The sequence below is a fragment of the Schistocerca nitens genome, chromosome 6 (genome assembly GCF_023898315.1).
Source record: "Schistocerca nitens isolate TAMUIC-IGC-003100 chromosome 6, iqSchNite1.1, whole genome shotgun sequence".
NCBI lineage: Eukaryota > Metazoa > Arthropoda > Insecta > Orthoptera > Acrididae > Schistocerca > Schistocerca nitens.
In genome coordinates this window covers 420,581,344-420,599,319 of record NC_064619.1, presented here as the reverse complement: position 1 = coordinate 420,599,319, position 17,976 = coordinate 420,581,344, and the positions used below count along the sequence as shown (strand labels likewise).

Below are 17,976 nucleotides of genomic sequence, written 5' to 3'. Positions count from 1 at the left end.
ACTGTGGCAGTTGCTTCCCGTATTCTCTCCCGGAGCTCTGTTACATCATGTGGTAGAGGCGGTGTGTCCCACAGAAAAAAGCCACATGGAGTGAGATCTGGTGATCGGGGAGGCCATTTCATGAAACAGCTGTCCCTTCTGTAGCAAGGTCGATCCATCGATGTGGCAGCTTGGTGTTCAAGTACACCATGAAAATGGGGTGGAGCCCCATCCTGCTGAAAGCGGAACAGAGAGTCCAATTGCATTTGAGGCACCAACTACTGCTGCAACATGTCCAAGGAGGAATATCCTGTGACACTGCTCTCAGCGAAGAAGAATGGCCCGTACAGTTTTCGATGTGACAAGGCACAAAAACATTTACCTATGGGGAATCAACCTCAAATTCAGTGTATTTGTGTGGATGCTTTGTACCCCAGATTTGATAATTATGCCTGTTCACTTTCCCATTAGTGTGAAAAGTGGCTTCGTTGCTAAAAATTAGGCGATCAACAATGCCATCCCCATTCTCATTCAATTGTTGCTGCTGCGAACAAAACTCAAAATGCTTGTCTTTGTCATTGTCATTGAGCTTCTGTACTAACTCCAATTTCATGGTTTCATAGACAGATTCTGTCACTGGACTTGCCACACTGTCATTGGAGCCATATTGAGTTCACAGGATGCACAACACACTGATTTCTTTGGGCTCCTTATGAATGTCTCTCATATGCGCTCCACATTCACTTAACTCACACTGGGACATCCGCTTGTCTTTGCCGGGAACAAGCAACCCGTCATAACGAATTTGTTGTGCCAGTGGTAAATGGCCTTCCTTGTTGATGGCTTCTTACTGTACTTGGTTCTAAACATCCATTGAACAGTTGTAGCACACTTGTTTTTGTCAAACTACAACACACAGGAAACTCGCTCCGCACCTTAACATGCCATGTTTGTGGCTAGCGCTGACTATTGGCAAATTACCAAACTATGCTGTGGTGAAATACATGAAAGAAAGCTTTCAGGGTTTCTCTTCAAAATGACATTTGTATGATATCTGTACAATGTCTGGTTCTTGTGCAATAAATAATTGAATAACTCCCTGGATTTTATGTGCACCCTGTATTCAAAACTTGTGTAATTGTTATGAGTGTACAGAGCATACTAACTCTCATTGCAATTTAGTTATAAACCATGTAACTATGCGCTGTTGAAACTCTACTATATCAATGACTTGCGTAAATAATATTATTGATTTTTTAAAGTCTCTACAGTGAAAATGTTAAAAATTTGAGAAAATCTGATGATAACAAAGCTTATTTTACTGACAGCTCATCAAAATATGCATACTAACTCCAAACATCCCTTGTTTTATCATATAGATTTTGCTGACTTCAAGCAAAGATCAAGTTAAATGCCACGTCCAAATCAGAGATATAATTTTAGTCCTTTCCTTATTATTTATCAGTTTCAAACAGATATTCTTCTCTATTCCTTTTCTTTTTATCAGAATGATTATCACATATTTCCTGGATCATTATTACCAATGCAAAAAATGTATAGCAACACCTACAGTATATCTTTCAATTGATACATTTATAAAATTGTTCAAATAGCTTCAGTCTTTTGGCAAAATAATTCTAAGAAAATAATATAGTAGCAATACATGTTCTTCATGGACCAATGATATCTACATGCTTCTACAGCCTTTTATCCAGTTTTAGTACATTTATATAACTACACATATCAAAAATGACACAGAACAACTCAATAGTTGTAGAGAAAAATACTTCATTTATAAAGTGAGTTATTACCATTACTCATTCCATTACTTATTTAACAGAGTAATGCATTAAGTGTGATGTTTCATGTCCATCTGATTTATTAAAATTGATGAATTACAGTAGATTTGCCACTGTTCTTTCATTGAAAATGTTTCTACATTCTACACGAAATATAAGTTAATAAATAACAACTTTATATTAAAGACAAAGATTCAATGACTTACCAAACGGGAAAGTGCTGGTAGACAGACACAATAAAAAAACACACAAACACACACACAAAATTTCAAGCTTTCACAACCAACGGTTGCTTCGTCAGGAAAGAGGGAAGGAGAGATCTCTGCCCAAACTCTTTGCCTTTAAATATGTCTGCTTGTGTCTGTGTATGTGTGGATGGATATGTGTGTGTGTGCGAGTGTATACCCGTCCTTTTCTCCCCCTAAGGTAAGTCTTTCTGCTCCCGGGATTGGAATGACTCCTTACCCTCTCCCTTAAAACCCACATCCTTTTGTCTTTCCCTCTCCTTCCCTCTTTCCTGACGAAGCAACCTATGGTTGTAAAAGCTTGAAATTTTGTGTGTGTGTTTGTGTGTTTTTTTATTGTGTCTGTCTACCAGCACTTTCCCGTTTGGTAAGTCATTGAATCTTTGTTTTTAATATATTTTTCCCATGTGGAATGTTTATTTCTATTTTATTAAATAACAACTTTGTTAGATTATTATATGCAAGGTATTTATGTCTTAAAAGAAAGTACCAAGTTATATTCTGAAAACATCTTTTATTTTATTTTTTTCCTTCTTTGGGCATCAAGATTAATTAAGAGCAACTTCTATTTGCTTCAACTAAGACATTGGGAACTTTGTTTTAATTTTCCACTATTCAAAGTTTTGTTTGATCTATATTTTTGTACAACAGGTTATTGTTGGGTGTGGATCAGTGCCAGATATGCTAATTCCCCAAAACAACAATAGTAGAAACAAAAAAAAAATTAAAAAAAAAACGTAGGTGCTGCCTCTGCTTTAGGTCCTAAACATATACAACTGAACCAAAATTCTACCTCTTGAGATGTTAGCCAACATGAAACACTAACATGTCCTTATTGAATGGTCACTCACCACAATAAAGCTGCAAGTAATGATAACTCTATCAGTCCAATGTTACAATAAGCTTACAGTTCACATATGCTCCTTCTCTACACCATTATTTTGCAAGATCTTCCTGTACTAACAGTGCTATCTGCAATTAAAACCAATTCTGACTATTATAATTGGAATATATTCTACCATATTTTACCAGCAGGAAACCTGAAGAGCTCCAAAATTTCCTGATAGTCACTCTCTTTATAGTTGTCTTATCACACCTGTAAACTGGATCCCATTATGTCTGAACTCTCTGTCCCTGAGAGCAGCACCCAAAGCTCAACTGCAACTGCTCCAGTCCCAATCACAGCCGCTCATAAAGTCCATGTTAAATCTTTTTAGAACCATTAAATCAAACAAATGTACAGTGCTACCATTACTTTTAACAATTACAGTATTCTTAAGGATGACTACCAGTTCATCTTCTAATGGCCAGCTGCCAGATGCAGCAACACCTTTGTCACTCAAGCTGCTTTTGCAATATAGGCAATCATTAAAGAATTTGGCACAAGTGGTCTACAAAATATATTTGAACAACAACATATAAACAACCATTTATAATAGCACATGATAAACATCCTGCATATGACAATATATGCTCTGGTGCTGGATCAATTTGTTATGGTGATAAAATTGATGTGATACCAAATACCACCAAAGCATTACAGACTGAAATTACCTTCACAGTCTTGTCCAGAAACAGATCTCTCATGTATTATCTTACATCACCTACCATTCCCCTTATACCTATAGTCCCGCCACAAAGGAGGACAACACTAATGACTGGATACCACCGAGGACTGGAGCAATTCAGTCATATTCTCCACCAGGGTTCTGACCATCTCATATCCTGCCCTGAAATGAGAAACATCTTCCCCACTATCCTCCTCACCTCTCCCACAGTGGTATTCTGCTGCCACCCAACCAACACAATATTGTTGCCTGTCTCTATTCCACCCATTCACCCAACCCGTTGCCTCACATTTCATATCCCCATAATTGACCAAGATGGAAGACCTGTCCTATACATCCTCCCACTCCATTCCTGTTACTTACATCTCCTACCCCATCAATGGCAGGGCCATCTTTGAAAGTAGTGATGTGATCTACAAACTCAGTTGGCACATTCTGTGTGGGTGTGACTACTAAAGAGCTGTCTGTCCACATGTATGGCCACTGCCAAACTGTGACCAAGAGACAGATGTATCACTTAGTTGCTTAACATGCCACCCAATATGTTATGGTTCACTTTAATAGCTGCTTCATAGCCTGTGCCATCTGGATTCTTCCCACCCACACCAGTTTTACTGAATTGCACAGGCGGGGACTCTCTCTTCAAAATGTCCTTCATTCCTGTAACCTTCCTGGCCTGAACCTTTGCTATTCCCTATTCTTCTTCTGCCTATCCCATTCCCTGCTCCCATTACAGTACACACAAGCCTTCTATCTAGTCAATGCACTTACAAGTCCTCTCCTCTTCCCTACAGCCCCCCGTCCCCTCTCTTCCCAGCACAGTCACATGATTCTGCACACAGCAGCCCTGTTCTATCCCCATCATGTCCCTGCATGCTGCTTCAGGTAGCACTGGCGAGATGCCTGCTATCCCTTCTCCTTCTTAATGCATGCCTCCTCCTTACCCTTAACACTAGCCACCAGCAGACTGCTGCTCAAGTCACAAACAGCTGCTGTCGGGACTTAGTGCCCAAAACAGTGACCATGTATGTTTGAGATGTTTTTGTGTGAATGTGTGGGAGTTCTCATACTGAGGAAGTGCTGTGACGAAAACCTTAAATATTTCTGGTGTACTTTTTCATTGTGTCTGTCTGTGACTCAATGCCTCCTCTATGTAGTGAGTAGCAATATATCATTTCTATATTGTTATTCCATCATGGAGTTTTTATTGTCTAAGTTTGTTTATGGTAAGCTAAGTAGCAGGTGTTATGGCATAAGAACCTTGGAGCCGTGAACTAATATGGAAACTGTTAAAGGTGCTTACTATGCTTACATTCAGTACATTTGAACTATGGAGTAACAATTTCAGGGAACTCTCTGTCAGCACCCAGTATATTTAAAATTCAAAATAAAGCAATTACAACAATAAACAAAAGTAAAATATGGGGGGCATACAGACTTGACTTCACTGTTCTTAGCATATCTAAGCAAGAAAAATTATTTTATTTTTGAAAACAAATTTAATATATAATGATAAAGGTCTGCAGAGGAGCTTCCATGACCATAACACTAGACTCAGCAAAAACTTTCATACAGCTGAAACAAATAATACAATGTGTCAGAAGTATGCATTCAACAAAGGTTTGAAACTATTCAACAAACTACCTGTGAAAACAAGAAATTATTCAGGACACAAAGTCCTTTAAACATTCTTTACAGTCATTTTTAAAGTGATACATTAATTTCTACTCAGTGAGTAGGTTCTGCATATATAAATTACAGTTCACAATGTCACACATTTATTTCCTTTTTTATGTACTAGCTGAATTTATATCATCTGTTTTAATTTATTTGCTTGTATCCTAATTCATGTATGTATTGTCTATATTTTTAAATATTATCATAGTTATTGCATGCTTTGGCATTTTTGTTAATTCATATCTGCTCTCATTTTTTGGTACGATATTTGTGCAGAATTTTATCTTTATTTTCGTTTATTAGGTGTTCAAGATTAAAGAAACATCACTGTTGCAAATTTCAAACATTTGTTTTTGTTGCAAATGCACTCTCTTTACATAATTTTTTTCTCTATATGAAGCATTTTGTTGTCATCAGCCCCATATCTTTATGAAAATACATTACAAGGTTTCTGAGATTCAACAAATGAATCTCTCCTTAAAAAAACTACAGTCCCACAGAAATTCAGTCCTCTTACAGGACTCAATTTTAATGCCACAGCAAAATTCAGGCTTCTGGACTTGTCAATGATAAGATGTCATGGGTAAATTATTTTACAGAGACTTCCAGCTTTGAAAGATGATATGGCTGTGGGGTTGGGTTTTGAAAATGCAACTGGTGTTTTGGCTCTGGAAGCTAGAATTGTGCTTACTGACATTTTACACTGACAATATGTGGGAGCATGTTTCATATATTTAAGATGAATTAAATTCTCATTATATCTTTTGGTTTTCTAAAGACAGTTTTCACACAGCTTCTTTCTGTAGTTGTTACACAGCACATAATTATTATATATATGTGTGAATTTTAGTTTCAGCACGAAATTGCAACTAAAATGAAAATACTGAGAAGAAAACATTTTCTGGATCAAATGGTGTAAAGTAACAAATTATGGAAGCAGCAAAACTCTTATCTCAACTTTACAGATGGTAACAGTTTGGATTTGTTTAGGTGATTTTCAAAATTTGTTTCTCTGTGACAGCCACATCCCTAAGATATTTGTTGACTATGTAGCTTTCTTTCATTGTAAGTCCTCTACATACACATTTTTGTGCTCCCTCGCCTTTCCCCTTTTGTAATTGTAACTTACCAGTGTTCTCAGTTTTAACATGCCACAGACAGCACTTTTATACCAACAATAACAATCAAACTAACAAATTGTTTTAACAGATTAGCATGAGTAATTCATAGGACAAACTCAAGTTGCTTCATATTACAGAGCAAATCTTGTAATAACTGCATAATCTTATTGTCCTAATGGATATGTTATAAGGTGAAAACAATTATTTTTCTCTCCCTCTTGATTGTTGTAATTCAAGTTTTGAAATGGTGAAGATTTGACAATATGTGTCCTACAGTTGCTACAATATTGGTAGTAGAGACAAAATTTTAAAATAATATAAACAGAAGGATGCAATTCATTGCCAAAGATCTCAAAAAGAAAATTTAGAAATTTTAAGACCAGTGTTGAAGTGGTGTTTTCCCCTAGACACCCACAGTTTGAATTCCCGGACTATGAAGGAGAGTGGAATATCCAGAAGCTGCATGTATATCACTGCCTCTTTTTCAACAATTATAATGCCATCTTTCCCACAATTTGTAACTAGCAGAAAAATATTTAAATTCAAAAGATTAATCACTTATGGAGAGAGTCTCTTCCTCAAATTGGAGATTCTTACATTAAAAATATAAATTTTTTACTAAATTATAATTGGAAGAGGGTGTTACAACCCCCATGAGACTGCCCCCACTCCTCCTTGTGACACAGCTTGAACTCTAGTGTTAGAGAATTTTATGCAAGGATCTTGCTGTAAAATCCTTTGTCACAAAAGTTTTAATCTGCCATTAGTTCTCTCTTACTTATTCAGAGTTGATTTTGTAACAGAATTTAAACTCTGTAGGGGAGCATGTAAACCTGCATTTTATGAGAAGTACCCCATTTCACTATCTTTCAGGCAGTGATGAAGTGTTGGATTTTGATTTTGGATAATTTCAGTTCTGGTCTCCATGGCTGGGGTTATGATGTTGTTGAATAACCCATTCTTCTAAACTAGATGTAGAATGTAGAAACATTTTCAATGAAAGAACAGTGGCAAAATCTACTGTAATAGATCAATTTTAATAAATTGGATGTACATGAAACATCACACATAATGTGTTACTCTGTTAAATAAGTAATGGAAGGAGTAATGGTAATAACTCACTTTATAAATGAAGTATTTTTCTCTACAACTATTGAGTTGTTCTGTGTCATTTTTGATATGTGTAGTTACATAAATGTACTAATACTGGATAAAAGGCTGTAGATGCATGTAGATATCATTGTTTCATGAAGAACATGTATTGCTACTATATTTCCGCCAAGACATATTTCAATATGTTCCCTGTGTTACACATCAAGACAGTTATATCTGTAGATGGAAAAATGAGATTCATAAGCAATTATTAGTGTTTAAATAAGGCATGTATTCATGACTCACCAATGCTGGCTTCTGTCGATATAATGAATTTTGAGGGGTATTTCTCATGTGTATTATTTAATATCCGAGCTGGAGATATTTGATCATAGTACCAATGGACAGCAAAACCATCAACATATTTTTGCATACTTTCATCTTCCATAAGCTGCAATGAAAAAAACTTTCATTTGAAGTGAAATAATATTAAATGATATAGTCAGCTTGGAATGGACTGATTGATATTTCAATCTAGATAAAGATATTACAAAGCAGGATACATATAAAGATATCACAGTGGCAAAATTGTTCAAGACAATACAGGTCTGATTTCTCACTTTATAACTTACAGTCTCACTACATTTTTCAAATCTTTCATTATCTCTTTTTCAATAATTTAATGTTCTCACTATTTTTGTATACTAACAAATTTCTTCTAATTCATGTCATATGCACATCCTCATTTTTAACTCCTATGCTAGCGTACTCATTCACCTGTGAAGTGTGATACTAATTGCAGTAAAATAAGAAATTAATGGCGAATCTTTACAATTAAAAATAAAACTTTCTTTCTACAGGTGCTACCGAACAAACAATGACAGCAAAAAGTTTTCAGATAGTGGTAAATAAACTACATTAGTCATGAACTGAAAGGTTGAACTGAAAATGACAATGCTTCTCCAGGTTTTTTTTGCAGTTGCAAGTTGAATGCTCTTGGTTTCCTCTGTCCTGAAAAGAGTCTAACCTTATGAGTTATAAGTGGACCTGCAGTTTGACATGCAATCTGAATCACTGCTATTTTTGATTTTTTCACACATGCACATTATTTCCAAACTTGATGGTCATATTAACTGCCAGAGAAAAAATTTGACCTAACAATGAATTAAAATTATGCAAACAATTTTCTAGGTTATTTTTTAACCAACACTCTACAGAACATTTGTCACAGTGAAAATCAGCAAACATTGCATATACATTATAAGATAAATGTAATTTTAAATGTGAACAGCACTCTGACGATGAACCTGTTGATTTGAAAGTTAAATATTTCAACACCTGTCATATAATTTGTATGACACCAACAGATACATTCAATTCACAAATATAGTAAGTTCTAACACAAAGATATCAGGGCGAATCTCAGATAAAATAGATTATATGATGATCAATGTAAAAGAGAGTGTTAATTACATATGTGTTGGTTTTCATTACTCACATCAGTTGCCAGATAAGACACTGGACTTATATTTGGCAGAGTTCAAATCCAGTTCAAATCCAGTTCAAATCCTGTCTGACTATCCAGCTTTAGGATCTACATGGATTTCTTAAATCACCTAGGTGAATACCAGAGTGGTTCCCATGAAAGGGCATGGCCTATTTCCTTCCCTATCCTCCCTGAATCCAAATTTGTGCTTTGTTTCTGATGACTTTGTTATCAATAGGGTGTTATACCATAATCTTCCTTCTTTCCCTTTTTGAGTTTTGCTGTGTCATGAATGACTAAAATGAAACAATGGATTTCCAGGATGGAATGTAATGTAATAATATTTTGAAAAAGTTGCTCTCACCATTTAGTGGAGATGCTGAGTAGCAGATAGACATAACAAAAAGACTGTCACGATATAAGCTTTTGACCTACAAGGCCTTCATTGAAAATAGTGGGCACACACACACACACACACACACACACACACACACACACACACACACACAAACACACAGAAGCTTAAATTGTGACAGTCTTTTTGTTGTGCCTATCTGTGACTCAGCATCTTTGCTAAATCATGAGTAGCAACTCTCATAATTAGAACAACTAAAATGGTTGCACAGAAGTGGATTCTGAATGGTGTAAACATAAACTTCTTTAAAATTAAGATAGCAGAGGAGAAGACAGATACCATTAATGAGACAAAAGCATCAGAAAACAAATGGGATACATTTTATGAAACCACACTGAGACATTCGGACTGCCACTCCCTATTGAAGTAACATTGTCCACATCCATAACACACTACAGTCAGGCCTGGTTGCCTAGAGGTAAAGTTACTTGCCTGGAAACCTAGACATCATGAGATCAAATCCCAGCCAGCCCACAGAAATCTTCTGCCTACCTTCAATCTAGCCTTCATTTCTCAACAATGTCAAGAGTTGACAGGAATGACAAGAGGTTCAGTTTCTGTGTTAAACTGTAGGTACCCATTCTGTAGTTGAATAAATGGAGTACATGAGGACACAAAAGTCACCAAAACTTGTGTCCAATTGAAATATTTGCACTTGGACATTCAGATACATCAGATTGGACCAATATGGCCTCACTTGCTATAACTGGCCAACAGCATGTTCTCTGGTGAAATAATGTAATTATTGAGTGCCATGAGTAGCTGGTGAAACAAGAACTGCTGTGGATTTTGTAACAATATAAGTGAAGAAGTTACAAGTTTATTTTTATACCAACAATAGTCTGTTTCATAAACTATTGACCTGACTTGCACTCAGTTGATAGGTCAATATTACACTATTTCAGGATTCTGCCCAACTGAATTAGAATGTTAGTGAGATGAATATTTCTAAACCCTGCCATCTGTTGACAAAAAAGCAGATATTAACATGGCAACAAGAGAAGTCTCGTTTTTCCCAAAACTCGTCACAGTCCTTCATGAATCGATGTCTCCTTAACTACCTTCTTGGTATGGCTGACAACTCAAGATCAGCTGTGTCATGTAACATTTACAGTAGCTTCTTTTATTGGAGAATGCCTAATTAAACTATTTCATTTACTGTTAGCCAGTTCATCGAACCTGGTTGCATGAAGTTTTGGCTCTTACTACAGCACTGCAAGTTCCATTAACTCTACCTTATACAGGTTCAAATTTATCTCGTGGAACGTTTCTTTTTTACACAGAGCAAAATATCCTCTCTCCTCCACTGCATTGTTGGAGGTTTATGCGTCACAACAGAGTGTTGTGGTGTTTTGTTCTGAGGAATGTTTTGCAGCAGAACATTATCTTCCCAGCCAGTGAATGTGTTCTTGGACAACACTTTCATCGCAAATCTTGTATCCAGATGTACTGCACTATTGTTGTTAATGTGATGCCAACACAAAGCACTTGCTCACAATACCTGATGACCACAGAACAATTCAAAGCCAGAAAATACTACTTTACGAGAGATGATGAACTTTGATGCATCTATTGTGTGACATCATGTGGTACTGTTTGTTCATAATGTGGCAACAGGAATGCTTCACCAGGTGAACAGCTGGCAACATGGAAGGGAAAGCCAGCTCACTATTGGTGTTACCTGGGCAATTGCATCATGTCCCCCTCCCATTAGCCAAACGTCAAAAGTCACAACTAGTTTTAAATGCACTATAGGGCAAGTAGTTCTGGAACTGACATTTAAGCAAGTGACCAGAACCATTCCTTTCTTTTATTAGTAGAATTTTCAGGTAAAATATTTTTGGCCTCGATGTGTAATCAGCCTTTGGATTTTCTATCCCACTCTCAGTCCAAGCAATTTATAATGTGCACATGTGGATTATTTGTGTTCCCAATATGCTTCCTTGTTTTCTCCAGGCCTTGGAATGACTTCTAATTTTTCTGCCCATATTACATTAAAATATTTGGCAGTTTCAACCTTTTAAAGCCCACCAGATACCAACAGCCCTACGACACTAGGTTAAGGTAGAACTGGATCACTTAGAGAAGAGTTAAAATTGTTGCCCCTGATTCCTTACAACAGATGGACATCACCTTTAGCCATTATCCACAAATCTGGTGGTGTGTTATTCTTTTGTGTGACATGGTAGTGTATTATGCCTTTGCGGGAACTTATAAAATACAGAAAACACTCAGTTGATTGTGGACTCATACCCCCTTACACACCCTGACAAATTGTTTTCCAAACTAACAGAGTTCAGTATTTCAGAATCTTATTTTCACCTTCCTTTGGGTGAGGCTTCCTTGGAAATTTTGATACTCTATACTCCATATGGCCTCTTTGAATATAACAGATTGCCTTTTGCCATTGCTGTCACACCAGCAATTTTCCAAAAAACACTTAGGACAAACTATTGCCAGTGTCCCACAATGCATCAGCTACCTGTATGATATAGTTATCATGGAATGGTCTCAGGAGGAGCAAACGTCAAATCTCCAGTGAGTATTTTCAGTCTTTTTGTAAGCCTGGTTAAAGTATAAATTATCAAAATGCTCCTTCTCACAGCTTTCCAGTATACAGAAATACGCTTAGCCATGATGGATTTAAATCAACATCAGAGAATGTCATAGCTGTTTTCCATGTACCAAGCAGTAAGCAGACTTACCTAGTATTTTCACTTATTGTTGAACAGACAGTTGGTGTTTCGAATGAATGAACTGATGGCATATGGTGACCAAGTGCATGTTTTGCATCCAAGTGCTTCCCAGCTGGACTGTCAAACAGTGTTCTCCAGCACTGATGCATGAGTTATTGCAGAGGTATCAACCTCTTGAAGCCTTTTCTTTTGTATATATCCAGAAGATCAGAAACTATTTACTTTCTGTCACTTAGTTGTAAATAAGTTGTCCTTAATGAAATCTTTGTTGTCCAAGAAGAAGACTTACAAAATATTGTGAAAATATTAGAGTGTCATTCACAGTAAAGATGACACATGGAGTTGAAGATAGGCACAGTGAAAAGACTGTTACACATTTAGCTTTTGACCTGAACATTCTTTAGAAAAGAAAACACACACACCTTCACACAAGCAAGCATGTATCATGTACACATGACATACTAACCACAACAACAACAACAACAACAACAATGAAATATAATCTAAAGAAACTTTGATCCCAACTGTGGATAACTTTAACCCTCAAGCTCTTCTTCTCACTAATGCAAAACTTGTCACGTTTCTTCATTTATACACTATTATTGTATGTGATTTTCCCAGCAGTCCACTACAGCCATCAGAATTATTACTTGTAAAATCATGGAAAATCTTGTACCCTTTCAGTTTCCACCCCTCATAAATGAACAAGCATCAAAAGTACTACCCTACTAAGATGAACTATACACTAATATAGAACTAACCATGTTCCTTCTCATAACAAATACTATTTTTTCATTATGCACACATTTTCCCTATATTTTACAGATGGACTAGCATTTAGGGAATCTTGTCACTAAGTTTTCATACAACACAAATACTTACTACATTCCTTGCACCACTATAAATTGATTGCTTTTTTGACCAAGTGCAATCCATAGTTCAATGGATGCCACTCAAAGATTCACTCAAAGATTTATAAAATAAGACAAATAATGCATATTTACAGCTAGACAAAATATTTCATGTTTTTCCTAAATAAAAACTATTTTATTTAAATATGGTAGGACAGTCTTTGGTTTTCTAAAAATTAGGACTGCTTGAATGCTGGAAAGCAATGATTCTTCCCTCTCATCCCGTCCAGTAAGCCTCCCCTTGTCCACAGTTCTGGGCAACTTTTTGGAACTCTTCCATTGTGTAAACCGCACTAGTCCTTTTCCTTCGCCTGTCTTTCTTCCCCTTCAACCCATCTGCCAGAAGAAGGGCCACTGGCCCCAAAAACTTTCAAATTTAATTACCTTTTAATGTGTGTTCTCCTGCCACCACTTGGTGAGTAGACTTTTACCTACTCAATTACTTAATACTTGTAATATTAACACCCATGTGTCTGACATACACAAATGTCAGATACTGATGACTCTATGCAAAATATGTAGCTAAATAAATTTTGTAACACGTATTTACCTCATCTAACACAAAAGGCACAAAGAGACGTTGATCATCAAGTAAAAGAAGCTTAACATTGCTGTGTTGGGAAGCATGCAGTGAAGGAAACAAATTTTCAACAATCCACTTTCTTTGCCTTTGTGGTGTCCATCCAAGTGAATTAATCCCTGGTATATTAATTATTCCAGTTGCTGGTTCATTTCCTGTCGAAACTGCCCAAAACTCAAGACCATTTTCTTTGTAGGCATCAAGGAACCTGAAATGTTGGGAATTGATAATGAGGTCAGTGACTAAAATTTACTAGCGTATCTAATTTACAAATGAAAATGAGATATATGGAAAAATTAATGTACTAAAAATTATCCTTCACTGTGTGCTACTGTGGTAAGCAAGGAAATTCATGAAATGGGAAACCTGTCTCTGTAATGACATTAGGTCTAATAGAATTACAGAATAGAGCATTTGAGACACCAAAGCTCTGTACATGCCAATTGAAGCAGTAGGAAAAACAGGAGCAAAGCTAACAAACACACAGTTGAAAACACAAATTGTATCTTCATTGGAGGATGTTCAAAAACTCATCAGGAGAGAGAAGAAGGGAAGATGACAAGGAAGATGACTGGAGTCTCTCCTATGCTCTAAAAAAGAATATACATGAAGTAAAGGTCTGAATGTGACAACTAGTAACTATAATGAATTGCAGAATAATTAATTCCAAAATTTGTTAGTCTATATCTTTCACCATAGTTAGCCTGTTACAACAGATTATTTATTGTATTCTGTGGATTCCATCTTGAAGGAGAACCTTTAGAGAAGTGAAAGTATATCAAAGTAAACATCAAACAAAGTGATCAACTGTTATGGACTATATTAACAAGTAGCTATTGTTAAACTGTTGCAAATGGCTTGCGCTTACTCATGGTAAGTTTAACATAAAAAAATTAACAGAAAAACTGCTATTTAGGGGAAAAAATTGCTGCTTACTGTTTATATACAAACACTAGCTTCTCTTTTCCAATTTCATTTGCCTCTCTGTTTTTATGTGTTTGATGCTAAATAATGCTGCAGATCGGTTTTGTTTTAACCTTACAGTGCTAATTTTTTTGAATATAGTAGGACCTTGTTTGCTTATATGGTAAAAGACTGGAGGATTCTACTTTAGCTCCTGGTAACGATAATGCAGTTTTAATTTTGGACATAGGCTGTGGTCATAATTAATAAATCATTCTCTCTCTACTAAAACATACTTTAACCTCAGATGCTATCCATACCTTATTCCTACAAGATCTGTGGGATCAGCATGTGCCATAGCTGTACATTAGTTCTAAATAATGAAGAAAGTAGTTGTCTCACACATATTGTGATAATTGCCTCTGCATTCATGAAACTTGTTTGATTCCTCTCAGAGGACATTAAGTGGATAGAAAGTTATTTAACTGGTCTCAGTTTCCATGAATGACTTAAACAAATAAGTCCAGGGTAGAATAAGAACAATATGAGAAGAACAGATACCTACTCACAACATAGAGTCTCACACAGAACAATGGAAAGACTATGAAACTTATAGTTTTTGGCAAAAATGTCCTTCTACAGATGAATATAACACACACACACACACACACACACACACACACCACACATAGCTACTCTGACTCTGTCTACAGCTGCTCAGGCCTGACCAAAGACTGCACCTGCGTCTGACATGGGCAGCAATCCATGGTGGGTGTTGTGGGTGTAAGTAGAAGCCATTAGGCAGTAAGAAGAACAAGGCTGCTAGGTACAAAGTTGATAGGCTGCACTGGGAGAGGGAGAAGGGGAAAAGACTTGGATAGTGCTGGATTGAGAGTAAGAAGCAGGTGGAGAACAGGGAATAATGAAGGTTGAAGCTGGGGATGGAGTTGTAATGGGACATCCTCCTCTAGCATTACTTTTCCTCAACAGTAGTTGTCAATACCAGAATTATTTTTTGAATTTTGGACAGGTCAGTATTAACTCAGTTGCTTTTCTTAAAACATTCCTACAGTTTTGTACACTGCATATTATATTTCAAGCTAAAATTTATGAAAAGGAATTACTGTATAAAATATTTTAGTTTCGATGCTATAATAGATAAATACTTGTTCTGAATGTACAGTTAAAAATTTTTTTTTAGAAACAGTTGAAATTACGAACTATTTGCACACTTAAAATTTCTATTATTAATTACACAATTCTGTACTGTTTACTCCATTTATTTCTGGATTCATTTATGAAATTATAATCGAAATTAATGATGTAGCAAAAACTAGTAGGAATACACTTGATAAGAAAAATTGTAAACCCTTTGAAATATTGTTATTCCCACAGAGTGTGGGAGTCATAAGCTTGCCTCTGATGTGAATAATAGGTGTGAACAATGTAATTTTGGCTTTGTTAATGTGAAAAATCAAAATACTGTAAGAAATACTAAAATGTGAGAAAATCAGTGGAAAATATAGTTATGTAAAAAATTCTGCAACAACAATCTTCCAATTTATTTAGTTCAATGAACTGCAAGGACCTGATGTTAGATTTTCATCTTTAAGAATCAGGCCCCAAACAATAAGAACTGGAGCCATCTCAACATGACAAGCTCAGTAAACTTGAAAGTTTATTGTAATCTTCGCTCCTATCAACTCTTCATAAAAGACCGCTTATTAATTACTTGGACTGGGCCTTGTTTAATGTGGGCAATAAATGGAAGAAGGAAGGAGGGGTGAGATTACAAGTGGGGGCACTGTCTGTGATTAATTGACTAATAATGAAGTTTTGTCTGTTGCAGGAACTGTTTCATTATGTTGATTTTTGAAAATTATGTAGAAATAAATTTTCGATCACAAGGAGCAAAACTGAAGGCCGCCCAACATAGGATCTTTATACCAACAGTGACGATGCACTACTAATAACGATGGACCAGATATAATTGAAATTGAGGAGGACTTTACAACTACAACCAGGGACATCAAAAAGGAAAGATAAGTACAAACTATTTGTGCAGTTAATTTGTTTGTGGACTCATGTGCTTGCTAACAAAATGAACAGGAATGAAAGCAAAAGTGAGGTAAAATGGAAGCTGCAGGATCCAGTCAGGACATGTTTGAGCCAAGTAAAATCATAGTCAGTAAAGAAACAGTACAGACTGATGTTTTACAGTTAATTTTGGCAAAACTAGAGGAAATTAAGATTACAATAGCAAATTTAGTGCAGTTAATGATCAGTTAACTGAAATAAGAACAGATAACGTTAGTAAATTTGCTTCACTACAAGGACAATTAAATGACTTGAAAACTGAAAGCAGTAGCAAAATGGACACGGTACAAGATCAGATAGGTCAACTTAGTTATCAAGTTTTGGAGTTAGAGAATGGGTTGTCAGAGGAGTTAAAAAGTGTGAATGAAAAAGTTGATGTTTTAGAAAATAAATTTATTGTTTTAGAAAATGACATCTTAATAAGTTTTTTATCAGAGAGACTGACCATCCTGAGAACATGGATGAGCTGTTACACAAATTTTATTATGTAAATTTCATGAGTAGACTTCTTGGATTTCATCTGATTCCATGTGAAATTAATTTTAGAAAGTATACTGCATTTTTTATGGAGGTAAGTTTTTCAATATTTTGTGGTGCCTATGGGGGCCTATGGGGTATCGTCTCAGTTGTGCGACTGGATTCGTGATTTCCTGTCAGGAAGGTTGCAGTTCGTAGTAATAGACAGCAAATCATCGAGAAAAACTGAAGTGATATCAGGTGTTCCCCAGGGAAGCGTCCTGGGACCTCTGCTGTTCCTGATCTATATAAATGACCTGGGTGACAATCTGAGCAGTTCTCTTAGGTTGTTCGCAGATGATGCTGTAATTTACCGTCTAGTAAAGTCATCTGAAGACCAGTATCAGTTGCAAAGCGATTTAGAAAAGATTGCTGTATGGTGTGGCAGGTGGCAGTTGACGCTAAATAACGAAAAGTGTGAGGTGATCCACATGAGTTCCAAAAGAAATCCGTTGGAATTCGATTACTCGATAAATAGTACAATTCTCAAGGCCGTCAATTCAACTAAGTACCTGGGTGTTAAAATTACGAACAACTTCAGTTGGAAAGACCACATAGATAATATTGTGGGGAAGGTGAGCCAAAGGTTGCGTTTCATTGGCAGGACACTTAGAAGATGCAACAAGTCCACTAAAGAGACAGCTTACACCACACTCGTTCGTCCTCTGTTAGAATATTGCTGCGCGGTGTGGGATCCTTACCAGGTGGGATTGACGGAGGACATCGAAAGGGTGCAAAAAAGGGCAGCTCGTTTTGTATTATCACATAATAGGGGAGAGAGTGTGGCAGATATGATACGCGAGTTGGGATGGAAGTCATTAAAGCAAAGACGTTTTTTGTCGCGGCGAGATCTATTTACGAAATTTCATTCACCAACTTTCTCTTCCGAAT

The 17,976-nt window shown here is 36.3% G+C and overlaps 1 protein-coding gene across 1 annotated transcript in view; it reads right to left on the bottom strand.

Annotated features, from left to right (window-relative positions):
• Nucleotides 1-17,976, bottom strand: part of LOC126263743 (lysosomal acid glucosylceramidase-like) — a 212,864-nt gene that overhangs the window by 68,593 nt on the left and 126,295 nt on the right. The window contains exons 7-8 of the mRNA XM_049960926.1: nucleotides 13,540-13,777; nucleotides 7,788-7,932 (exon numbers count right to left, since the gene is read on the bottom strand). Coding sequence (XP_049816883.1) covers nucleotides 7,788-7,932; nucleotides 13,540-13,777 — 383 coding nt within the window. The remainder of the gene's footprint in view (nucleotides 1-7,787; nucleotides 7,933-13,539; nucleotides 13,778-17,976) is intronic.